The 27,908-nt window shown below is 35.1% G+C and overlaps 1 protein-coding gene across 1 annotated transcript in view; it reads right to left on the reverse strand.

Moving 5' to 3' along the window:
* MAN1A2 (mannosidase alpha class 1A member 2) overlaps positions 1 to 27,908 on the reverse strand; it is a 164,119-nt gene that overhangs the window by 81,615 nt on the left and 54,596 nt on the right. Inside the window, exons 3-4 of the mRNA XM_082834021.1 lie at positions 22,699 to 22,795; positions 5,180 to 5,298 (exon numbers count right to left, since the gene is read on the reverse strand). Coding sequence (XP_082690147.1) covers positions 5,180 to 5,298; positions 22,699 to 22,795 — 216 coding nt within the window. The remainder of the gene's footprint in view (positions 1 to 5,179; positions 5,299 to 22,698; positions 22,796 to 27,908) is intronic.

The raw sequence follows: 27,908 nt of genomic DNA on the forward strand, positions 1-27,908 counted from the left end.
CTCCTCTACTGCTGTCAGCACAGCTTCCTAATTGCCATAACCAATGGGCCATTTTCATGTGCCTTACATATTATTGTGAAATTATCAAGATATTTGATGCTATTGACTATTCTCCCTCATGAAAGCCTCTACTTCTTGAATTTTGGAAGTGTTCTCTCTACTGGTCCCTTTCTGTTCTAATCACTACACTATAACGTCCATTTTTACTTCTATCTCTCCTCATGAATTTTAAATGTTTTTCTAGTATATGTAACTTAATCAACGTTAAAGGAGGTACCAAAAAATAATGGCAAGATGATAGATTTTTCAATTAATAATGTTGAAAAAACTGACTCCTAGGTAATAACTGAAATAAAAAAGTAGAAAAAATGTGACAATATATCTATACTTCCTTGAGAAAGCAGGTACTTTGTAAGCATAAAATCAATAGCATTGATAACAAATGATGATAGAAGGACTTGAATTTCCCCATAATGAAAATTACCTATAAGAAAAAAAATCATGAACAAAATTAAAAGGCAAACGACAAACGGAATGAAATTTGCCACAAGTATAGCAGTATTAATAACCCTACCACATAGAGTCTATAGGTTTGTATTTAGATATGGATAAAGATATTGCTGAAGAAGATTCTAATGCATGGAAAGAAATTAGAAGTGGCAAAGAAAATAACCAAAGAATCCACAGAATATACAAAACTGACTAACAGAAAAATAACATTCATAATTAATTTTTAAGTAAAAATTAAAAGGAAATATATATTACCCTGAAGTCTTTCCAACATTCATAGGCAGAAGACATCATTTGCTAACACAAGCATAATTCTCTAATATAGAATTTTCACAATATAATGTAGTTTTTTAATAACATAACTGTTATCCTACCCCATCCTCAAAAGCAAAGTGGTTTATACTACTTCATATATTCCCAATATATAGCATACTGCAGGGTACATAGTAGACATTCACTAAATATACAGAGGAAGGAAAAGAGGGAGAGAGGGCCTCTCTCCACTCCCTAGAACAATAATACCATCCTTACCCTCTTCTCAGCACTCTACTTATTCAGCACCATATAGTTACAGTGGTGAACCTTTTAAATCTAAAGTTAGCATAGGTTACTACTCTGTGCAAAACCTTACAGTGACTTCTGGTTACACTCAGTAAAATGACTTACTAGACCCAACATAATCTGATTCCCCATAACCTCTCGGACATCATCTCCTACTAATGTCCCTCTGACTCACTTTTTTATTACCCAGCGGGTCTACCTGCTGTTTGAGAACTGTCAAACTCACTTCTGTGTCAGTCTTTATACTTTACCTGCAGATCTCTGAGCAAATTTCACTTAGAAAGTTTTTCTGACCACACAATATAAAATTGTGAAGTAATCCCTCATCACTAATATTCCTTACTCTGTACTATTTCCCCAATTAACACTTACCATCATCTGAATATTATATAATTCTCATTTGTAAAATTCATACCTTCCCTCACAAGAGACAGAAGATAAGAAAAGTTTCTAGAGGGAGAGAAGGGAGAGACTGAGGGAGAGGCATTATTCACAGGAGAAATGACTGAGAATCTTTCTAAATTGATGAAAACAAAAGTCCTCAGACTGATAAAACATGAGTCCTTTAAGGAATAGTCTAAATACAGAATGGTAATGGAATTACAGAACAACAAAGCAAAAAAAAGAAAATATTAAAACAAGGGGAAAAAAGACAGATTACCTTTTGAATATTAAACTGATAGCATACTTTTCAATAGCATAACAGAAACAGGAAGACAATAGAACTGTATCTTTAAAAGGTTAAGAGAAAATAGTCATCAACCTCTAATTCTATACTCAGCTATAATATCTACTAGGAGAAAGCTTGGATCTCTCATATCCACATGGCTTCCCTTGGGTCTCTTCTCAGAAACGTCACCTTCAATAGCCAATGGATATAAAATAGCAACCTCTCACCACCACTTACTCCAATCCTACTTACTCTTATTTAAGAGTAAGCACTTATCACTATCTGACATGCTATATTCAATATATCTTGAATATGTATTTACTGCTTTTCTCCTCAAACTAGAATAGAAACTAGTATAAACTAGAGATAAGACTCTGTTTTGTTAATTCCTGTATCCACAGATTTAGAACAGTGTCTGTCACAGAGAAGGCACTCAATAAATACATTTATTTATTTATTCATTACTTAATTTGGAAGTTTCAACTACAAGTTGGGACCAACTAGACAACAATTACACATAAGACAAGAGGGAGATGAGCTAAATTAAAGCATTCTAAGATCCTTATGTTTTTCAGAAGAAGGATAGAGAAAATGATTAATTTTAAACTTTGGTAAGTATACCTATTAAAATTTTAAGGGTAACCCCAAAATGAATGGAAATGGAAAGTATAAAGTCAAACTAGTAGAGGGAAAAAGAGACATGAAGTAATTTAATCCAAATAAGATAGACAGAAAATAAAGGCAAATGAGAAGTATAATAATGATATAGGTAGCAAAACAATGATTGAAGATTCAACTCTAAAAATATGTTATACTAAATGTAAATATTTCAAGCTTAACAGTTAAAAGACTCCAAGACTGGATAAAAATAACAAAATCTAAATACGCACTATATGTAAAATATAGAGCTAAAACATATGACACAGAAAGGGTAAAAGTGAAAGAATGGAAAATGACTGTGCTGATTATTAAGCTATTTTTTCTCAGCTTCAAATCCATCCTTCTACACTCTACTTCAGTATACTGAAACTAGAACTATTCAAATGCATCTGGCTTCCTTATAAGCCCTGCTGATGATAGAAGGTTCTACAAAGGTCATACAAAGCTGAAGGAAGAAAAAGGAACTTATTCCTTCCAGTCTACTTCTAGTTTCTGACAGTGTCAAACCAGCCATGGTTCTTCACCCTGGCGGTGGCAGGTGGTTCCAGGTTACAGCTCCCCTGCCACAGACACATTCCCCAAATCAGCCTCCTTGCGCCCTTCAGAGATACCAAGCTCTAACTAGGTACCCCCTCCTCAGAGGTCTGAGTCCCAGGTCTGAGAAGCCCCTTTTAAGAACTCCTAAGGTATCAAAAACAGAGTCCCAACTAGTAAATTTTAATGATCTCAACCTCTCCCCATTGTTCTCACAGTTCCAGGCATGGCAGCCATTTATTGTAGTTACTACCTCTTGTAATACCACAATGTTCCCTTTCTGTCTTTTCAGTGCCCCATTACTTGGTTAACAATTCTAAACATTAAATCCTCTAATTTAAAAAACTGTACAGTTCTGGTTCTTGATTGAGCCAACTGACACAATGATATACCAACAAATTATGAGGCATAATAAAGCTGCCATATTAACAAACAGGAGTATTTGAGATTCACAAATGCCAATTCTCACCAAATTAATCTATAAATTGAATGCAATCCTCATCAAAATTTCAACACAGTTTTTCCAGAGCTTAAAAGAAGAACTGAGAATTGCTAAGATAATTTCCTAGTAGAATAAGATCAGATATCAAGATTCAGCTATAGATATTAAGCTTTTCTTATAAAACTAGTTAAGAATATAATAAATATTTAGACTACTAAAATATTGATGTAGGGACAAAGAGAAAAGCCAGTAGAAAAGAATAGAGTAATATAACTAATACATGACTAATGTGGCATGTATAAATAGTAGAGAAATAAATGTGCTAGGATCAATTGAGAGTTGCCTATCTTAACCTACCCACAAACTCAACTATGTAAGGACTAAAAACCTAAATGCAAAAGCAGAACTTTAGAACACTTAGAATTAAGTACAAGAATATATCTTCGTGACCTTGAAGTACATAATCTCTAAGAGCTACATAACTATACAGGGGAAAAAACCCTGCATTTCTCAATCCCCTTTTACAGTAAGGTGGGGCCACATGAGTTAGATTCACTCAATAATACACAAGCAAAAATGGGGTAACCAACTTCTGAGCAGTCACATATCTTTTCTCTACCCCTTCCTCCTTTATGCCACTGGAAGGTTTATCTACCTTATCTTGAGGAATCATCTTGTACCATGAGGTTGAACCTTTATACTGAAGTTGACAGAATAATAAGACAAAGGATCCTAGGTCCTTGGTCATCGAGGAGCTACCCAAACCAGCCCTAAACTGTTTATCTTTGTACTTGACTTGCATGAAAGAGAAATGAACATGTATCTTGCTTAAGCTATTTTATACTAGATTTTCTGTCATTCACAGCCAAACCTAAACCTGATAATAAAAACTGTTCTGAGCTATGTCCAAAATGCTAAAATAATATAAAAGAAAGTAATCAGTTTTTGTCTAATTACCATCAGGAAAGGCTAATGATACAGAATTTGAATGATACAGAGTTTGCCAAAGAGAAAAACAGATAAGGAGTGGCTTCTCACTACAGTCAGAAGGAACAGCAAGTAAAAATATCATGAAAGATGAAAATGAATATGACAAAATAGTCCACACATCTTTTAGGTGAAGACTGGTAACAAAGAAAGTAACTGCTAACATTTACTGAACACTGAATATGTACCAGATTATTTCAAATAATCCTCACAATATTGCAATAGGATAGCAATTTTATGACAGGTTTAGAAAGAATAAGTAGCACTTACTTATAGGTAGGTTTCCCAAATATCACTAGAATTGTGACTGTGCTGGGCTTCAAACCTAAGCACCACTACTTAACAACTATGCCAAAATGCTGGAAGGATGAGCATGTACCTAACTATGAAGGCGCTTCAAAACTGTGCCAAAGCCACAACACTGTAAATCAACTATACTTCAATTTAAAAAATAAAATAGATTTTTAAAAAAATGTTTAAAAAAACTGTGCCAATCATTATTTCTTTAAAAAATAATAAAACACTTAATATTTATAAAGTAATTTATGGTTTCCTGATGTTTCTAATTCAATGTGCTTTTTCTCCCTAACTCTTGCCTTAACACATGCAACACATTACCTTAAATGATAAGGGTAAGAAAAGGAAAAGGAAAATGGTGAGAAAGGGTGTTTATTTTACGCAAAAATTGAACAACTGACAATCGCAAAAGAAGAAGGGGGACTTAGGATTTCCTTAAACTGCTAATATAACACTCAAAACTATTGTTACAGTGTCTTTTCATAGTCAATGGAATAAATTGTGAATTGTATACTCACCACGCTGAAATCAAGGTTGTTTTCGATCCATTTTTGCCCATCTCGGAATTCATCATGAAGTCCCATAATATAAAGGGTATCCAAAGCATCTACTATAGTAGCACCCATTTGTGAACTTCCTATATATGGGGGGAAAATGTCATTAAAAAGATGCCCTTCATACAAGGTCTATTTTAATTTTTTATAGTTAAAAAGTAAATCAGGACTTCCCTGGTGGCACAGTGGTTAAGAATCCGCCTGCCAATGCAGGGGACACGGGTTCAAGCCCTGGTCCGGGAAGATTCCACATGCCGTGGAGCAACTAAGCCCGCTGCGCCACAACTACTGAACCTGCACTCTAGAGTCCGTGAGCCACAACTACTGGGCCCGTGTGCCACAACTACTGAAACCTATGAGCCTAGAGCCTGTGCTCTGCAACAAGAGAAGACACAGCAATGAGAAGCCCACACACCACAACCAAGAGTAGCCCCCGCTCGCTGCAACTAGAGAAAGCCCCACGCAGCAACGAAGACCCAATGCAGCCAAAAATATAAATAAATAAATAAATTGTTTTTAAAAAAAAGTAAATCAAAGTAGAAATATAAGGATGAAAAAAATACTCAACATGGTTCACTTTTCCATAAGAATAGATAATATACTTTGTTTAAAACATTTTCCTAAAGATGACACATTGATAACTAATAGGAAGATAAAGGAAAACTAAAATTATAATTCTCCTTAATTTTCTTCCTGGTCAGAAAATGAGATCTATCTACTTAACTGAGATAGATTGGGGGAAAAAAATAAAGAGGATTAATTTAAGAAATGGGGACGGTGGTTCAAGATGATAAGCTAAGTCATAAGACAACCAGGAACCATGCTCTTTTGGTACAAATTCATAAAAAGGTCAAAAAATATACTTAAAATAATAATAAAAGTATAACAAGGCTATATAACCGTGATGGAATATAAACTATAATAGTCCTTAACAATCAAAAAGCAGGTAGAACATATTTAAAAAGAAGTCATAAAATAAAATGTGAGTAGAGAAAATCAAAATAGTAAGATCTACCCATCTTCAAGAAAAAGATCATCCTGATCTTAAAAGAAAATGTTTCAGGGAGGGAGAAACTAATTCAACAAAGCTAGCCTAACTGATACCAAAAACAGATACTGTAAACACAAGAAAACAGAACAGGCCAATCCTACTAATGAATATAACTGCAAATATCCTTAATAAGATACTAGCAAGACAAATCTAGTAGTGTAGTAAAAGAACAAATAACATGGAGCAGCTGGGTCCTCCCTAACCCCAGGAATTCAACTATTATTTCTACCTTCTGAGAATGAAAATCACCCACACAGCTTATTGTCTACATTAACATGACTTTACTGTTACACTGTCTTCATCAACATGAGTTTACTCTTCCAGAAAACTCTTGCTCAGAAAGAGAGAAGCTGCAAAATAAGTTATTGTTGATGCCAGGAACTTCTTGAAAGATCCATCAACTCTTTAACAGAAAGTATCAAATGATGGTTAACACTCTAAAACTCTAAACCTCTTGCCTCCAAATTCTCCACTCACCAACCCAAAACTATTACATCATGATCCTTACCCAATCATAACCAAGCCATAATCAACCATAACTCTCCAACTGAAAGGCCCTTGTTAAACAAGACTTAAAATCTCAATATATATCTCAACTTTGTCCTTCCTCGTCTGACAGGCTTACTATGGCTCTGGTGAGGTAGTGATCTCCCTTACCATGGTAAGCATTAAACTGAGCTTTGTCTTATCAACAAGTTATCTTGGTGATATTTTAGGAGTCAGCATTCGACACTACTTAGGTTCACATTTTCCATTTAGTATTCCTTCTTTTCTTTCCTTTTTAATTCCGTTCCTTTTTCTCCTAAATAAATAGTGTTTTCTTGTGATGGTTTAAGGCTATACAAATTTGTTCTTATAATGACTGTCCTCAACCTACATCACATTTTCTTATTCATGTGCTCCTAATAATTTCTTCAACTTATCAAGAAGTATATCTTCCCACTAATAAAACAAGTACTACACCACACTCTGATAAATCCCTTGGTCTTCTCTCCACTCAGTTCCCTTCATGTTGATATTAACTGGGTTATTACAGACATACTTTCCCTTTTCTTTTCTTGTTCCTCAGCTTTTAATTAAGATAATAAAAATTTTATCAAGCCATTTAGTCACCCATATATCCCTATCTCTTGCATAATCATCTGAATTAAATATGTACCTCTTTTTATTTTTGTATTTTGTCCACAATATCATCCTTATTTTAAATCCTTAGGAGTCCCTGTTTTTGTTCTTATTTCAATTTTTATAGGTAGTTATGCTCAGTTCTCTAGTTATTTATTTAGCTCTGTAAGTGCATGCTCCTCTAAGGTGCTGACTACTCTGAAATGGAAAAAGGCCTGACCCACATATTTATACCAATTCTAGTTGGTTCCACAAGGCGAGGTTTGTGCCACGAGCTAAACAGCACAACGAAGAAAAAGGCAAAACTGAAATTACTGGCTATCACTGTGAGTGCTTATCTAGACAACTCAAGGTTTCAACTGGAAAAAATTAAAGGGTCTAAAACTACACTTGGGTCAAATAAGAATTAAAATATGACACAAAAGAATATATAAAGCATTAATAAAGATTTATTACAAGAACACAGGAGTCAACTGAACCAGTTCTCTGAGAAAAACTCATAACTTAAAAATTGTATACTATTTAATGAGAACAAATGAAAATGTTCTACTAAGAAAATAAGAAAAAGAATGATAAACTTGAGCAACGAAGTAGAAGAATCAGAAAAGCTAACGAAATAAATGAATTAGGAATAAAGAAAACTGTCAAAATAATAAATTCAAGAGATGGTTCTATGAAAAGAACTATACAATAAATCTAGGACCAACTGATTTTTTAAAAGTAGTCATGTGAATATAAAAACACAAAAAAAGGAGTTGAGAGTATATTAAAAGGCAGATACAAAGGAAATTAAGAAAACTATTTTTAAAAAAGCCTAATTTAGCCATATCGTCCCAATAAATTTGAAAATGAGTGGAGCTGACAATTTTCTAAGAAAATAGGTATTATTTTGACTTATGAAAAAGGAAATAGAAAATCTAGATAAGCAGACCAAGAAACAGGAAATTGAGAAATTTTCAAAGAGCTACACACTATAAAAGTATCACACTCTAGAAGTTTCATAGAATAAATTCTTCTTTAATTTTAAGGATAACTTCAACATAAATTTTGATAGAACATAGGAAAAGAAAGCTTAAAATTCAACTTAACGAATTCTGCATACCACTGATGCAAAAATATAATTTAGTAAGAAAAATAAAACTATTATCTGATCTCACTCATGAGCATCCTGGAAATATTTAGGAACAGGCTTGCTGGGGGGTATAGTAAGTTTGTGTTTATGAGAGACTGACAAACTGCTCTCCAGAGTGTACCACTGTATACTCCCAGCAGCAATGTATGAGAGGTCTAGTTGTTCCATCATCCTTCTCAGTATTTGACATTGTTGGTCTTTTTAATTTTATTCATTCTACTGGGTATGCAGGATTTTGCATTGTGGTTTGAATTTCAATTTCCCTGGTGACTGATGTGCTTATTGGCTACTCATTTACTTTCTTTGGTGAATTATTGGTGAATTATTTATATATTCTGAATACATCCTTATACATGTATCACAAATATTTTCTCCAATTCTGGGGCTTGCTTTTTCATTTCCTTAATGTCTTCTGGAAAGCAGAAATTTTTTATTTTCATGAACTCCAATTTAGCAATTTTTTTTCCTTAATGGTTTATTCCTTTTGTATTCTAAAAATTCTTTGCTCACCTCAAGGTCACAAAGATTTTCTCAAATTTTTTTTTTTTTTTTTTTTTTTTTTGCGTTACGCGGGCCTCTCACTGTTGTGGCCTCTCCCGTTGCGGAGCACAGGCTCCGAACGCGCAGGCTCAGCTGCCATGGCTCACAGGCCCAGCCGCTCCGCAGCATGTGGGATCTTCCCGGATCGGGGCACGAACCCGTGTCCCCTGCATCGGCAGGCAGACTCTCAACCACTGCGCCACCAGGGAAGCCCTCAAATATTTTTTACTGGAAGTTTTATACTTTTAAGTTTTTATGTTTAGATCTATGATTCATTTCAAGTTCATTTTTCTATACAATGTTGAAGAGTTAAGATTTTTATTTTTCTACATGAATATATAACTGACCCAACACCACTTATTAGAAAGACTTACCTATAACCCACTGAAAGCACCCTTGTTGAAAATCAATTAAAAATGTATGTGCAGTTCTATTTCTATTCTTTTCCAGTGATCTCTATGTCTATCTTTATGCTAAAACCATACTGTCCTCATTACTGAAGATTTACAGTAAATCGTAGAATCAAGTAGTGTAAATCCTTCAACTTTGTTCTTTTTTAAAAATTATTTTGATTATTGTACATACTTTGTGTTTTCATACAGATTTTAGAATCAGCCTATCAATTTATGTGGAAAGGTCATTTTTACTTAGATTGCTTTAAATCTAAATATGGATTTCAAGAGAACTAACAGCTCAACAATACTGAGTATTCCAACTCATACAGGCATCTCTCTCCTTTAAGTCCTTTTAAATTTCTTTCCATAATCACAGTTTTCAGTGTACAGACTTTGCACATAGTTTGTTAAATTCATCCACATGTACTTCATATTTTTATGCTACTGCAAATGGTATTATTTTAAAATGGTACTTACAACTGTTTATTGATAGTATCTAGAAATATAATTTATTTTGTATATCAAACTTGTATCATATGGCCTCATTACTAAATTTGTTTTCATTCTAGTACTTTTTTATTGTTGTTTGGTAGATTCCCTAGAATTTTCTTGTGTGTGGGGGTGAGTGGGTGTGTTTTAATACTCTTTATCAGGCTAAAAAAGTTCCCTTCCAGTCCAAGTTTGCTGAGAGTTTTTCTTATGGATAGATATTGAGTATTGTTAAATGCTTTTTCAGCATCTGAGATGCTCATAAAATTTTCCTCTTTTCATCCCTTAATATCTTCAGTTATATAGACTAATTTCCAAATGTTAAACCAACCACACATTCCTTGGATAAACCCCACTTGGTCACGAGGTATTATTCTTTCTACATATTGCTGAATTACATTTACTAAGATAAATCTAATTTGGTCAAAGATTTTTGTGTCCATGTTCATGAGGAACATTGGTCGATAGTTCCCTTTTATTGTAATATCATTGTCTGGTTTGGGTATTAGGGCTTTGGTGGTCCTACCAAGGAGATATAATTATCCTAAATATGTAAGCACCTAACAAGAGTACCTCAAAATATATAAAGCAAAAGCTGACAGAATTGAAAGGAGTAAGAAAGAAATCCAATATTTCAGTTGGGAACTTCAACACCCCTCTCTCAGTAATTGACAGAACTACTAGATAGAAAATCAGCAAGAACAGAAGAAGCCCGAACAACCCCATAAACCAATGAGGTCTAACTGACATTAACAGAACATTCTACACCCAATAACAGTCACTACATATACAAACATTCTTTTCAAGCACCAATGGAACATTCACCAAGACAGGCCATATTCTGGGTCAAAAAGTAAACCTTAAATAACTTAGAAGAATTATAATCACACAAAGTATATTCTTTGACCATAATGGAACTAAATTAGAAGTCAGTCACAGAAAGAGAAAAGAAAAATCTCTAAGCATTTAGCAATTAAACAACTTACTCAAGGGAAGTTTTAAAACATACTGAATTGAATAAACATGAAAACACAGCACATCAAAATCTTTCAGATGCAGCTAAAGCACCACTTGGCAGAAAATTTATGGCACTAAATGCTTACACTGGAAAAGGGGATTATGAACCTATAATCTAGGCTTCTATTTCAAGAAACTAGAAAAGCAAGAAAAAAAGAAACCCAAATCATGCAGAAGAGTGGAAATAACAAAGAGCAGAAATCAAAGAACTGAAAACATAAAGAAAATATACAGAAGATCAATGAAACCAAAAGTTGCTTCTTTGAAAATATCAATAAAATTGATAAACTTCTAGCAGGACAAAGAAAAGTTTATTGAAAATATCAATAAATTTGATAAACTTCTAGCAGGACAAACAAAGAAAAATTACCAGTATTAGGAATGAAAGAGGGTTATAACTACAGCTGCCACAGATATTCAAAAGGTAACAAGATAATACTCCAAACAACTCTATGCACACAAAATCAGTAGCTTAGATGAAATAGACCAATTCCTCAAAATCATCAACTACCAAAACTAACCCAAGGTAAAACAGATAAACCGAATGGCCCTTATAGAGGATGTGAAATAAACTGAAGTTGTAGTTTAAAAACCTCCCAGAGGGCTTCCCTGGTGGCGCAGTGGTTGAGAGTCCGCCTGCCGATGCAGGGGACATGGGTTCGTGCCCCGGTCCGGGAAGATCCCACATGCCGCGGAGCAGTTAGGCCCGTGAGCCATGGCCACTGAGCCTGCACGTCCGGAGCCTGTGCTCCGCAATGGGAGAGGCCACAACAGTGAGAGGCCCGCGTACTACAAAAAAAAAAAAAAAAAACCTCCCAGAAAAAGAAGCTCCAGATGCAGATGGTTTCACTGGCAAATTATATCAAAAACTTGAGAAAAATATAAAACCAACAGTACACAATCTTTTCCAGAAAAATGAAGAGCAGAGAACACTTCCAAACTCATTTTATTAGGCCAAAATTACACTGATACTGAAACAAGACAATAGTTCAAGAAAAATACAAAACAATATCCTTCCCAAAATATGAATGCAAAATCCTCAACAAAATATTAGAAATCATTAGCAAGTTATAAATATCAAGAAGAATTTATACATACACACATACACTGAAAATAAAAGGTGCACTTCAAAAAGCATTGTAAGATCAAGTAACATTCTGTTCCAAATCAAAATTCTTTTAAATGCAAAAAAATCTATTCCTAACAAAAATCTTTCAATTCTCCAGGATATCTAAGTAAAAATAATTAATTGTGATTATGAATCACTGCTGGAAAAGTTATTACCAGTGATAACTTATGTCCATCAACATTTTCCTCTTCCCACTCACAAGCTCCAGGGCTGAGCCCTAACTAGGCAAAACCAAAGGAATCTATCCCAACCCTCTGGGTATAGCTTTCAGGTCAAGGCTGGACACAAGACCCAGATAAACAAGAAACAAGGTGGTTTCTGAGAAAACCAAGTGCTCTCTTCTCTACAGTGTTCTCTTTTCTATAGATGTGTTAGCAGGAAGATATGAAGCTTCAGGTTGCTGCAGCCATCCCTCTATGAAGCCAGCCTGAAGATACAAACACAAAGAGGAAAATAGAGGAAAGAAATAAAGAAAAAAGCTTAGCTGGTACCAGATCTACTCTAGAACATCATTGAGCCGATTAAATTTCTTTTTTAGTTTAAGCCATTTTGAAATGGATCTTCTGTTATCTGTACATAAAGAATCCTCTGATGCCAAGGACAAACTAGACAAAAGTCAGAGCAATATGATTTCAGTTATCATATAAAAGAATGTTTAATAGTCAAGGCTAAGAGACAGGAAATGGACACATTTTAAATTGTTTTCCTTATAATCTAGAATATTGTTAAGAGTTCAATACCTGCCTATATGTTCCTATAGTAATAGACTAGACTTTTAAAGTTCCTCCCAACTCTTAAGATTCTGATTCTGTAAAGGCATACTGATTTGGGAGGTCAAATGAGACACTCAGAACTATGACTCCTCCCTTAGACTTCTTCTATTTAAATAAAAAGGTTAAAAACAGATTTTTTAAAAAAAATCTCAAATCATACTCACTAGCAAGAATATGAGATGCAGAAAAGGAACAGAGCAAGTAGGAAACAGAGTCAAACTCTTTTTTATTAACCCTTTAATAAACTAACTACATGTCTAAAAATATAAGACAAAATAAACAATAAAGGATCCATTCCCACTTAGCTTATTTGGCTGAGAAAAAAATGTAACCACTCAAAAGTTTTTCTAAAAGTATAAGCAACTAATTTTGACTACTGAAAATAATACAGATTGCATTTTCACTTTTCTACCATTTCACTGTAATTTTGTCATAATGGATTTTTCCCATGTGCTGGTATTAATTTTCTTCTATCTTTAAAGTTTACTGAAGCAGAACAAAATATCAATTAGAAGCATGAACCTTAGCACTAAGCTGCCTGTAATCAAATTCTGGCTACATTATTTACTAGCTGTGCAACCTTGAATAAGTTAGTTAACCCTAACTGTGCTTCAGTTTCCTCATCTGTAAAATGGGAACAATAATAATAGTACCTGTCTCCTAGTGCACATAAATCACTTAAATCAGTCCTTGGCATATAGCATTTATTAGTCTGCTCAGGCTTCCATAACAAGACACCAACGACTAGGATGCTTAAACAACAAAAATTTATTTTCTCACAGTGCTGGAGGTTTGAAGACCAAGATCATGCTTCCAGTTTTTAGAGGAGCACCTTCCTCTTGGCTTGCAGATGTCCACCTTCTCACTATATCATACCCACATGGCCTTTCCCTGGTGCATGTGCAGGGGGAGAGAGAACTTGGGTGTTTCTTCCTCTTCTTTTAAGGGTACCAGCCCTATCTGATTAGGGCCCCTTGTTCAATCTTAATTACCTCTTAAAGGCTCTATCTCCAAATAAAGTCACATTGGAAAGTAGAGTTTCAACATGTGAATTGATGGGGGAAAGACTCAGTCCACCACAATATGCATTATATAAATACTACAGATGTTGCTACTAATAACGTGTAAGTGACTATTGTTCTAAAGGAAAATACAGTTTATTCAGAAACCCAATCACAGAATCTCTAAAGCAAATAACTGACCTCATGACTCAATAAAAAGGTACAACTTTTTATTGGAAAATACTTAATTGCTACTCATTACAAGATGATCCCTCAGAAATGGTGGACCAAAACTGACAAAATATTGCTTCTGCTCTTTTAATGAGTTAAAAGGCTCATTCTGTAAAGTCACCCTTTCCATCTCTAAGCTCCTTTAATTTCTATGACCTCACAAATAACTTTGTTTACCCAGTAAATCAGCTTAATGATCCTAAGGAGCAGCTGACAATAACTCACCTGACAATAATCTGAAGCTGCCACTGCCCTGGTCATCATTTAACAACCTAACTAAATAGTGGTCTACAAAGGTCACTTTTGAAGAAGTCTGACAAAAGTGCCACAACTTAAAACCACCTTTCCTAAAAAAATAAATGCTATTATTTTTAAAAAGAAAAACATTAAGTCAAAACTTACTCATTACGATTTTAACAGAATCACATTCATTTAAGAAACATTACTTTTGCTCCCTAAAAGAAATGATTTATATTGACTTATAAGGAATAAAATTTTAAGAAGTTACCTGGGTTTAAATTCAGCAAACAGTCTTTCCTTACACAGTTATTGCAATGATTAAATAAAATAAATGTATATTATCTACCTACTACCTTGCCTAGGACGATCTATCTGATAAGTGTTACTACATTAGATGTTCTGAGAAATAAGGTTTAAAAAACCAAGCAGAAAATTAACATCCAACTCATGTTTGATACATGTTCATATTCCAGTTTTTTAAAAGGGCTCAGAGTTTACCACTGAGTTAATATAAAAGGATGGTTACTTGCAGAGAGGATCTAATTTTAATTAATCACTAAATATAATGACTTTTAGTCCATTAATGTCTCATGTGGCATCCACAAAGCAACAGGAACTCTTCAGATCACTCTATAACCTCTGCTGAAGAAATAAACTCTATTTCATTAAGTGATAGCCACTAAATTAAATGTCACATATGAGATCTCTGGTGTCTTTGATTACCTAAAGGAAAATTTTTTTCCATTATTCCTCCATCCCAACATCTCTCAAACCCAGGAGAAATGATCTTTTCAGTCATTTTCTTTTTTGACAGAAAACAATCAAGCATCAAACAAATTATGAGAGAAATCATAGTGCTAGAAAAATTCTTCAGGAGTCACATTTTTTAAAAATGTTATTTGGATTACTGTGGTGTTGCATTACAATCACTAAAGATGATTGCCCTGCATATGACTAATGTATGTGCTTTCTGCCCCATTAATATTTTCTTGCTTTCACCTACTGTTATTTAAGAGATATCCATCACATCAAGAAGCATCTAAAATGGGGGAAAGAAGTGAAGACTACAAAGAACAACTTGGTAATTCTCAAGACTTATCCTTGGATTAAGTAAAAGTTAAGTAAGTTAACTTACTCTTTTCAACTGATAAGTTTAACAAGAGAACTGAACTCAAGAGAGGTAGAAAGAGCAAATCCAAGTTAAACAAAGCTCTTCCCCAGGGGCTTCCCTGGTGGCGCAGTTGTTAAGAATCCACCTGCCAATGCAGGGGACACAGGTTCAATCCCTGGTCCGGGAAGATTCCACATGCCACAGAGCAGCTAAGCCTGTGCACCACAACTACTGAGCCTGAGCTCTAGAGCCCACAAGCCATAACTACCAAGCCCACGCACCACAACTACTGAAGCCCACACACCCTAGAGCCTGCGTGCCACAACTACTAAGCCCGCATACTTCAACTACTGAAGCCCACACGCCTAGAGCCCGTGCTCCATAACAAGAGAAGCCCACACACTGCAACAAAGAGTAGCCCCTGCTCGCCGCAACCAGAGAAAGACTGTGCACAGCAAAGAAGACCCAACGCAGCCAAAAAAAAACCTCTTCCCCAGACCTCCATCCAGACACACACAGTTAATTTTTCCCTTGGAACTATGAATGTAAAATATAATTCACTCAATTTACCGAATGAGTCACCTTGGCCATGTTACTTTTTTTTTTTTTTTTAACATATATAGATAGCACTACTGGAATTTCCCATCCTTTTTCTCCTCCCCTAAAATGTACAAGTATCAGAATTGGTATTGTGTTGAAGATAAAAAATTACAAATTGGTACCTACCTTGCTTAAAGTAAAACGATGCAGAAAAAGCTTCAAAATACTCAAATAAAGGACTAAAACATCTGTATGTAAATAGAAAATCTATCACATCTGTGTTTTCAAAAGCAACTATAACTAAATCTTGACTGAAGCTTGCCAAAAAATACATGTTGCTTCAAATTATAGTTCCACAGAAATACAACAGTTCCCCCTCATCCACAGGGAATTCATCCCAAGATGTCCAGTGGATGCTTGAAAGCCTGCATAGTACTGAACTCTATATATACTATGTTTTTTCTCCTATACACACACATGTATGTTAAAGTTTAATTTATAAATGAGGCACAGTATGAGATTAACAACAGTAACTAATAATAAAACAGAACAATTATAATAATTTACTGTAACAAAAGTCATGTGAATGTGGTCTCTTTCTCTCTCTCTTCCTTAAAAGATCTTATTGTACAAATTTAATGCCTTCTCCATCTTAACTAAGCACTTATTGCACTGTGGCCATAACTTGTACAGTTTAAGGTATAACAGCAAAACTAGCACAGTATTTCTTTCCTCACAATTTCACAAATAAAACATTCATGCTTACCTTAGATCCATCAGCAAACGATTTTTTTTTCTTTCCTTATTAAGTCAAGAACTTTCATCTTTTCACTTAAAGTAGCGGTCCCCAACCTTTTTAGCACCAGGGACCAGTTTCACGGATGACAATTCTTCCATGGGGAGCGGGGGGTGAGGGGGGGATGGTTCAGGCAGTAATGTGAGCGATGGGGAGCGGCAGATGAAGCTTCACTAGCTTGCCCGCCGCTCACTCCTGCTGTGCGGCCTGGTCCCTAACAGGCCACAGACCAGTACTGGTATTCAGGCCAGGGGTTGGGGACACCTGACTTAAAAGAAGCATTTACAGCTTCTCTTTAGCAAATCCAACTTGCTGGCATCACTACTCTTGTGGTTTGGGGCTATTATTAAGTAAAATAAGGGTCACATGAACAGAAGAACTGCGATATCTCCACAGTTGATCTCATAATCCACATGGCTAATAAGTAACTAACAAGCAGGACAAAGGGATGGTTCACACCCTAGACTGGACGGAGCAGGATGGTGCAAGATTCATCACGCTACTCAGAAAGACACACAATTTAAAATTTATGAATTATTTCTGCAATTTTCCATTTAATATTTTCACACCAAAGTTTACTATAGGTAACTGAGTACTGCAGAGGGAAAACAAAACCTTAGATAAGAGGGGACTACAGTACTCAGGTTTTAGAAAGTACCTAAAAAGTTAGATCCTACTTTTAAAATGAAGGTAGAAAATGAAAACAGTAATTAGAAAAAGTAAACAAGAGAGCAACAGCCAGCTCTACCCACCACCAGTCCCTCCCATCAGGAAACTTGCACAATCCTCTTAGACAGCCTCATCCACCAGAGGGCAGAAAGCAAAAGCAAGAAGAACTACAATCCTGCAGCCTGTGGAACTAAAACCACATTCACAGAAAGATAGACAAGATGAAAAGGCAGATGGCTATGCACCAGATGAAGGAACAAGATAAAATCCCAGAAAAACAACTAAATGAAGTGGAGATAGGCAACATTCCAGAAAAAGAATTCAGAATAATGACAGTGAAGAAAGTCCACGACCTTGGAAAAAGAATGGAGGCAAAGATCGAGAAGATGCCAGAAATGTTTAACAAAGACGCAGAAGAATTAAAGAACAAACAAACAGAGATAAACAATATAGTAACCAAAATGAAAAATACACTAGAAGGAATCAATAGCAGAATAACTGAGGCAGAAGAACAGATAAGTGACCTGGAAGACAGAATGGTTGAATTCACTACTGAGTAACAGAATAAAGAAAAAAGAATGAAAAGAAATGAAGACAGCCTAAAAGACCTCTGGGACAACACTAAATGCAACAACATTTGCATTATAGGGGTCCCAGAAGGAGAAGAGAGAGAGAAAGGACCCAAGAAAATATTTGAAGAGATTATAGTCGAAAACTTCCCAAACATGGTAAAGGAAATAGCCACCCAAGTCCAGGAAGCACAGTGAGTCCCATATAGGATAAACCCAAAGAGAAACATGCCGTGACACATAGTAATCAAACTGACAAAAATTAAAGATAATGGAAAATTATTGAAAGCAGCAAGGGAAAAAGGACAAATAACATACAAGGGAACCCCAATAAGGTCAACAGCTGATTTCTCGGCAGAAACTCTACAAGCCAGAAGGGAGTGGCAGGACATATTTAAAGTAATGAAGAGGAAGAACCTACAACCAAGATGACTCTGCCCGGCAAGGATCTCATTCAGATTCGATGGAGAAATCAAAAGCTTTACAGACAAGCAAAAGCTAAGAGAATTCAGCACCACCAAACCAGCTCTACAACAAATGCTAAAGGAACTTCTCTAGGCAGGAAACACAAGAGAAGGAAAGACCTACAATAACAAACCCAAAACAATTAAGAAAGTGGTGAGAGGAACATACATATCGATAATTACCCTAAACGTCAATGGATTAAATGCTCCAGCCAAAAGACACAGACTCGCTGAATGGATACAAAAACAAGACCCATATATATACTGTCTACAAGAGACCTAGGGACACATACAGACTAAAAGTGAGGGGATGGAAAAAGATATTCCATGCAAATGGAAATCAAAAGAAAGCTGGAGTAGCAATACTCATATCAGATAAAATAGACTTCAAAATAAAGAACGCTACAAGAGACAAGGAAGGACACTACATAATGATCAAGGATCAATCCAAGAAGAAGATATAAGAATTATAAATATATATGCACCCAACATAGGAGCACTTCAATACCTAAGGCAACTGCTAACAGCTATAAAAGAGGAAATCGACAGTAACACAATAGTGGGGGACTTTAAAACCTCACTTACACCAATGGACACCTCATCCAAACAGAAAATTAATAAGGAAACACAAGCTTTAAATTACACAATAGACTAGATAGATTTAATTGCTATTTATAGGACATTCCATCCAAAAACAGCAGATAACACTTTCTTCTCAAGTGCACATGGAACATTCTCCAGGATAGATCACATCTTGGGTCACAAATCAAGGCTCATTAAATTTAAGAAAATTCAAATCATATCAAGCATCTTTTCTGACCACAATGCTATGAGATTAGAAATCAATTACAGGGAAAAAAACATAAAAAACACAAACTCCTGGAGGTTAAACAATACGTTACTAAATAACCAACGGATCACTGAAGAAATCAAAGAGGAAATCAAAAAATACCTAGAGACAAATGACAATGAAAACACGATGATCCAAAACCTATGGGATGCAGCAAAAGCAGTTCTAAGACGGAAGTTTATAGCAATACAAGTCTACCTCAAGAAAGAAGAAAAATCTCAAATAAACAATCTAAGCTTATACCTAAAGGAACTAGAGAAAGAAGAACCAACAAAACCCAAAGTTAGCAGAAGGAAACAAACCATAAAGATCAGAGCAGAAATAAATGAAACAGAAACAAAGAAAACAAGAGCAAAGATCAATAAAACTAAAAGCTGGTTCTTTGAGAAGACAAACAAAATTGATAAACCATTAGCCAGACTCATCAAGAAAAAGAGGGAGAGGACTCAAATCAATAAAATTAGAAATGAAAAAGGAGAAGTTACAACAGACAGCGCAGAAATACAAAGCATCCTAAGAGACTACTACAAGCAACTGTATGCCAATAAAATGAACAACCTGGAAGAAAAGGACAAATTCTTAGAAAGGTATAACCTTCCAAGACTCAACCAGGAAGAAATAGAAAATATGAACAGACCAATAACAAGTAATGAAATTCAAACTGTGATTAAAAATCTTCCAACAAACAAAAGTCCAGGACCACATGGCTTCACAGGTGAATTCTATCAAACATTTATAGACGAGGGAACACCCATCCTCCTCAAACTTTTCCAAAAAATAGCAGAGGGAGGAACACTCCCAAACTCATTCTATGAGGCCACCATCACCCTGATACCAAAACCAGACAAAGATGCTAAAAAAAAAAAAAGAAAATTACAGACCAATATCACTGATGAACATAGATGCAAAAATCCTCGACAAAACACTAGTAAACAGAATCCAACAACACATTAAAAGGATCATACACCATGATCAAGTGAAATTTATCCCAGGAATGCAAGGATTCTTCAATGTATGCAAATCAATCAATGTGATACACCATATTAACAAACTGAAGCAGAAAAACTATATGATCATCTCAATAGATGCAGAAAAAGCTTCTGACAAAATTCAACACCCATTTATGATAAAAACTCTCCAGAAACTGAGCATAGAGGGAACCTATCTCAACATAATAAAGGCCATGTATGACAAAACCACAGCAAATATCATTCTCAATGGTGAAAAACTGAAAGCATTTCCTCTAAGATCAGGAACAGGACAAAGATGTCCTCTCTCACCACTATTATTCAACATAGTTTTCAAAGTCCTAGCCACAGCAATCAGAGAAGAAAAAGAAATAAAAGGAATACAATTGGAAAAGAAGAAGTAAAACTGTCACTGTTTGCAGATGACATGACAAATTGGAAAAGAAGAAGCAAAACTGTCACTGTTTGCAGAGAATCCTAAGGATGCCACCAGAAAACTACTAGAGCTAATCAATGAATTTGGTAAAGTTGCAGGATACAAAATTAATGCACAGAAATCTCTTGCATTCCTGTACAATAATGATGAACAATCTGAAAGAGAAATTAAGGAAACACTCCCATTTACAATTACAACAAAAAGAATAAAATACCTAGGAGTAAACCTACCTAGGGAGACAAAAGACCTGTATGCAGAAAACTATAAGACACTGATGAAAGAAATTAAAGATGAAACAAACAGATGCAGAGATATACCATATTCTTGGATTGGAAGAATCAACATTGTGAAAATGACTACACTACCCAAAGCAATCTACGGATTCAATTCAATCCCTATCAAATTACCAATGACATTTTTTTATAGAACTAGAACAAAAAAATCTTAAAATTTGTAGGGAGACACAAAAGACCCCGAATAGCCAAAGCAGTCTTGAGGGAAGAAAACAGAGCTGGAGGAAACAGGCTTCCAGACTTCAGACTATACTACAAAGCTACAGTAATCAAGACAATATGGTACTGGCACAAAAACAGAAATATAGATCAATGGAACAGGATAGAAAGCTCAGAGATAAACCCACGCACCTATGGTCAACTAATCTATGACAAAGGAGGCAAGGATATACAATAGAGAAAAGACAGCCTTTTCAATACGTGGTGCTGGGAGAACTGGACAGCTACATGCAAAAGAATGACATTAGAACACTCCCTAACACCATACACAAAAATAAACTCAAAATGGATTAGAGACCTAAATGTAAGACCAGACACTATAAAACTCTTAGAGGAAAACATAGGAAGAACACTCTTTGACATAAATCACAGCAAGATCTTTTTTGATCCACCTCCTAGAATAATGGAAATAAAAACAAAAATAAACAAATGGGACCTAATGAAACTTAAAAGCTTTTGCACAGCAAAGGAAACTACAAACAAGATGAAAAGACAACCCTCAGAATGGGAGAAAATATTTGCAAACGAATCAATGGACAAAGGATTAATCTCCAAAATATACAAACAGCTCTTGCAGCTCACTATTGAAAAGACAAACAACCCAATTCAAAAATAGGCAGAAGACCTAAATCGACATTTCTCCAAAGAAGGCATACAGATGGCCAAGAAGCACATGAAAAGCTGCTCAACATCACTAATTATTAGAGAAATGCAAATCAAAACTACAATGAGGTATCACCTCACACCAGTTAGAATGGGCATCATCAGAAAATCTACAAACAACAAATGCTGGAGAGGGTGTGGAGAAAAGGGAGCCCTCTTGCACTGTTGGTGGGAATATAAATTGATACAGCCACTATGGAGAACAGTATGGAGGTTCCTTAAAAAACTAAAAACAGAATTACCATATGACCCAGCAATCCCACTACTGGGCATATACCCAGAGAAAACCATAATTCAAAAAGACACGTGCACCCCAATGTTCATTGCAGCACTATTTACAACAGCTAGTACATGGAAGCAACCTAAATGCCCACTGACAGACGAATGGATAAAGAAGATGTGGCATATATATAGAATGGAATATTACTCAGGCATAAAAAGGAATGAAATTGGGTCATTTGTAGAGACGTGGATGGATCTAGAAACTGTCATAGAGTGAAGTAAGTCAGAAAGAGAAAAACAAATACCGTATACTAATGCATGTATATGGAACCTAGAAAAATGGTACAGATGAACCGGTTTGCAGGGCAGCAATTGAGACACAGATGTAGAGAACAAACGTATGGGCACCAAGTGGGGAAAGTGGCGGGGGCGGGGTGGTGGTGGGATGAATTGGGAGATTGGGATTGACATATATACACTGATGTGTATAAAATGGGTAACTAATGAGAACCCGCTGTATAAAAAAATAAATAAAATTAAATTAAAAAAAAAAGTAAACTTACCAAATATATTAGTGGAGTGTCCTTTCCTTGCAATAGGTCTCAGTTCATTATGTCCCCATCCATATATCCTGTAATTATCCCATGCATGTTTCATCATCTGAGAAAGGAAAAATTATAACCCATCAATTTATATTTTTTACAGACTGTTATCTTTATATTTCACATAATTTAGAGATTCTATTATTATATCCTTACACATTCTCCTGTATCTCCTACTTTAGTATATTATTCTATTAACACCTGTATCAGTGTGAAAACACACATAATCATGTTTACCTTAAGTCTATACAACAGAACAAAAAATGAGTTGTAATAGAAAAACTGTTTTTATTGGGGAGAAAGGTGTCTATTTGGCATTCTTTCCTTTTAGGAACTGCCAATCCTTTTGGAAACAGCTCTCCTTCCCTCACTGTGATTATGACAAAGCTGTCAAAAAGCGGCTCTGATTCCACAACCAATTAACACAGCCTAGCTAGAGTATCCATAACCTTTAGACCAAAGATCAGCAAACTCTTCCTATAAAGTAAATATTTTAGGCTTTGCAGTCCGTAAGCATGTATAGCAACTACTAAACTTGGCTATTGCAGCATAAAAGCAGCCCTAGACAATACATAAACAAATGGGCATGACTGGGTTCTAATTAAACTGTATTTTAAAAAAATAAAAGCAGCCCTAGACAATACATAAACAAATGAGCATGACTGGGTTCCAATTAAACTGTATTTTTAAAAAATAGGCAGCAATCAGAATTTGGCCAGCAGGTTGTAGTTTGCCAACCCCTGACCTACACAAAGTGATTGAGTACATGTGACTCAAGTAAAGGCAGTCAAGTCCTTTCATACATATTGTTATAGACACCAGCAGACAGAGGGACTCTCATTTTGCAATCTCAAGATCTATGTAATATATAATCCTGGAGCTGATGGGGTCTCTCTCCCAACATGTAGAAACTAAATAAAAAAAGAAAACAGAAAGAGACATGCATATTATTGACAATAACATCTACAGACTTGGATTCAGCCAAACTTGAAGCTCTAGTTCAGAGCCCCTAAGCTAAAAAATATTTTTATATCAATTAGTTTGAACTGAGTTTCTTACAAGCCAGGGAGTACGAAGCTACACAACAGCAGAGTATTTAATTATATATTAGTTGAATTATGTAATAGTAGCCTGTGGTATCTCAAACATAATATTCATTAAAACATTTATCAACTTGTTTTTTGCAGCCAGCATTACTCAGACACCAAAACTAGGCAAAGACATTACAAGGGAATTAAAAAACAACATATCTCAAAAGCACAGATGCAAAATTCCTTAACAATTCCTTAACAAAAAGTGACAATATATAAAGAGGATACTACACAATGACCAAGTGCAGTTTAACCCAGGAATATAAGTCTCATTTAACATTCAAAAACACATCACTATAATTCACCATGTTAACGGAATAAAAAGAAAAAAATCATACAATCATCTTTTTAGATGTAGAGAAAACATTTGACAAAATTCAACACCAATTCATGAAAAAAACTTTCAGTAAACCACAACTACAAGGCAACATCCTCAACTTAATTAAGGGCATCTTCAAAAAAACCTACAGCTAACATCATACTTAATGGTAAAAGACCCTACTCCTAAAGTTGAGAACAAATCAAGTACATCTATTCTCATCACTTCTTTTCAACAATGTACTGAAAGTCCTAGCCATGGCAATAGTAAGAAGAAATAATAGGCATAAAAATCAAAAAGGAGAAAGGAAAAGTACCTCTATTCACAGACGACATGACTATGTACAAGGGAAATCCTAAGCAATCTTAAAATAAAAAGCCACTAAAACTAGAAGATGACTTCAGTAAATAAGATACAAGTTCAGCAAACTAAAATAAATTTTATTTCTGTATGCTAGTAATGAACAGAAATGGAAATTCAAAAACAATTCCATTTATATTAGCATCAAAAAACATGAAATAGAACATGTGCAAGAACTATACACTAAGAACTACAAAACACTGCTGAGGTAAATTAAAGAAAACCTAAATAAGCGGACAGATATGCTCAGGGAATGAAAAAGTCAATACTGTTAAGATGACAATTCTTCCCAAATCATCTACAGATTCAATGAAATCCCAATCAAAATCCCAGCAACCTTTTATTTTCACAGAAAAGCTAATTCAATAAAGTCAAAGGACTTAGAATGGCCAAAACTATTTTTAAAAGAACAAAGTTGGAGGACTTAACTGATTTCAAAACTTAACTATAAAAGTCAATCAACACAGTGTCGTACTCTCATTAAGGACAGGAATATAGATTAATGAAACAGATATGAGTCCAGAAAGAGACTCAACATCTGTTGATTTTATCAATTGATTTTGAACAAAAGTGCCAAGGTAATTCAATCAAGAAAGGATAATCTTTTCAACAAATAATTCTGGAACACTAAAAAGCTCTATGGGGAGAAAATGAAGCACAACCTTTACTTCACACAATAAACAAACAAAAAAATAACTCACAACACATCACAGACTGAAATGTCAAACTAAAACAAACATATGCCCACAAAAAGACTTGTACACAAATGTACATAGCAACTTTATTCATAATAGCCAAAAACTGGACCAAAGGTTGAACAAATGTTCAACAGGTGAATGAATAAAACAAATCATCGTATAGCCATACAATGGAATACTATGAAGAAAAAAAAATTACCTTTATTGTAATATACATAGATGAATCTCAAAAACATGCTGAGCCAAAGCCCAGAAACAAAATATCACATACCTTATGACTCCATTTCACTGAAACTCTAGAAAAGACAAATCTAATCTATAATGATTAAAAGCGGACCAGCAGTTGCCTGGGGCCAAGGAATGGGGTAGACTGAAGAGGGGCACAAATAAACCATTCTGAGATTATGGACCTATTCACAGCTTGATCGCCACTGTTGTTACTCAAGTATATACATCTGCCAAAACTCATCAAGCTATACTCTTAAAATAAATACATTTTATTGTACATAAATTATGTCTCAATAAAGTTGAATTTTTAAAAAATCTAATAGCCTGTCCTATCTTCCCCACTTTCCTTTCCTTCCACTTTCCTGAGCCAATTACTTAAACTCTTTGACCTGCTTTTCTATTTACCACTGTATTTCTAAGTACATTTTTTAGTGCTATTTCTTGATTTTAAAAATAGTTTTAGCTATTTACTATATTCCCCTATAGTTAAGATAATTTAGCTTTCGTATACACTATCAGCTCACCTCCACATAAACTTCCCCACATATATTCCCTAGCTCACATCCTTCCAATGTAGTTAACAACATGTTTTTCTTACAATTACTATATTATTTTGTTCAACTTTTGTTTTCCCTGATGTTAACTACTGGTCTGAAGTTTGGTGGGTATTTTTGTTGATGTAGTTTTAAATGTAACAATTATTAATTTACTTCTAAATTATACTTGAGTTTCAAAATTTGTCTCAATATAATTAAACACATCAGATAAACCATCAGTTCCATTTTATTCTCTGATAAATCCTTCCTGAGGCTCTCTATCCTCCTAACTCTAACCTGGACTTCCATTCTCTCAACCTGAAGCACAGCCATCATCTGATCCCCTTTTTCACAGTCCTGAGACTGACCTTCCTTTCTCTCTCTAGTGACAGATCCTGTTTCCAAAATCGTTTATCTTCCTATTTTTATGCTGAAGCATATTTTGCAGTAGCAATCTGAGAAAACATCTAAAAATATCTTTACCCTCAGATTTGATTCATAATTTGGCTGAATATATAATTCTTCCTAAGCCTTAGCTCCATTCTCTTCCACTTTCTAATATTATTGTTGAGGAATCTAATGTGCCATTATGTACAATCCAAATCTTTTGGGTGAAACTATTTTTTTCTCTGTAAACTTTTAGGATCTGTTTTTTATGCCTCTTTTTCTAAAATTTCAGTAGGAGGCTTTGAATTGTTTCTTTGACTTCTTCCCCTCTATTTTCCCTGTTCTTTTTCCAAAACTCCTAATTAATCACTTGTTAGATGTTCCAGATTGATCTTATCATTTTTCTTGTTTTCTTAATCTTTTGTTCTTCCAAGAGATTTGCTCAATTTTATCTTCCAACTCTTCTACTGAATTTTTTAATGTATCAATATCTTTAATTTCCAAGAACTCTTCCTTATTCTGTAAATGTTCCTTTTTATAACTTATTCTCATTTCATGAATTTAATTTTTTGGCATCCTAAAGATATTCTTTTTTGATATATGTATTCTGCTCCCTGTATGGTTTCTGTATCCTCTAAATTCCTTTCTTCCATTTGTCTCATGTGAGAAACTTTCCTTACATGTCTGGTGATCCGTGGTTTGCTCTTCACATATGAGTGAAGCACTTACAAGACAATCAAAGGCTGTCAGTGAAGAGGCAAGACTTATTGACTGAGCCTCATCTTAGGGAGCTCAGATGAAACCCAGGGGTGTTTCACTGAGAAATAGACTAGGTCTTTCCTCTTGGGCCAGTCAAGTCTCTCCAGACAGAAGTCCTTCATTTTCCTGCTAATTGAAAATACACCCGGCTGCCAGAATTCAAAGAGTTGGGCAGGATAAAGTTGTCTCAATATTCAGAATCCATTTTTCACTTAATTCCCTCCATCCCCACTACTCGCTTCACTTTTTTTTTTTAAACATCTTTATTGGAGTATAATTGCTTTACAATGGTGTGTTAGTTTCTGCTTTATAACAAAGTGAATTAGTTATACATATACATATGTCCCCATATCTCTTCCCTCTTGAGTCTCCCTCCCACCCTCCCTATCCCACCCCTCTAGGTGGTCATAAAGCACCGAGCTGATCTCCCTGTGCTATGCGGCTGCTTCCCACTAGCTACCTATTTTACGTTTGGTAGTGTATATATGTCCATGTCACTCTCTCACTTTGTCCCAGCTTACTCTTCCCCTTCCCTGTAACCTCAAGTCCATTCTCTAGTAGGTCTGTGTCTTTACTCCCGTCTTGCCTCTAGGCTCTTCATGAACACTTTTGTTGTTGTTGTTGTTGTTAGATTCCATATATGTGTGTTAGCATACGGTATTTGTTTTTCTCCTTCTGACTTACTTCACTTTGTATGTCAAATTCTAGGTCCATCCACCTCACTACAAATAACTCAATTTTGTTTTTCTTTTTATGGCCGCTTCACTTTTTAGAATGACCTCTGCCCTTTCCC

This window comes from Leucopleurus acutus (assembly GCF_964270905.1).
Source record: "Leucopleurus acutus genome assembly, chromosome: 2".
Taxonomy (NCBI): domain Eukaryota; kingdom Metazoa; phylum Chordata; class Mammalia; order Artiodactyla; family Delphinidae; genus Leucopleurus; species Leucopleurus acutus.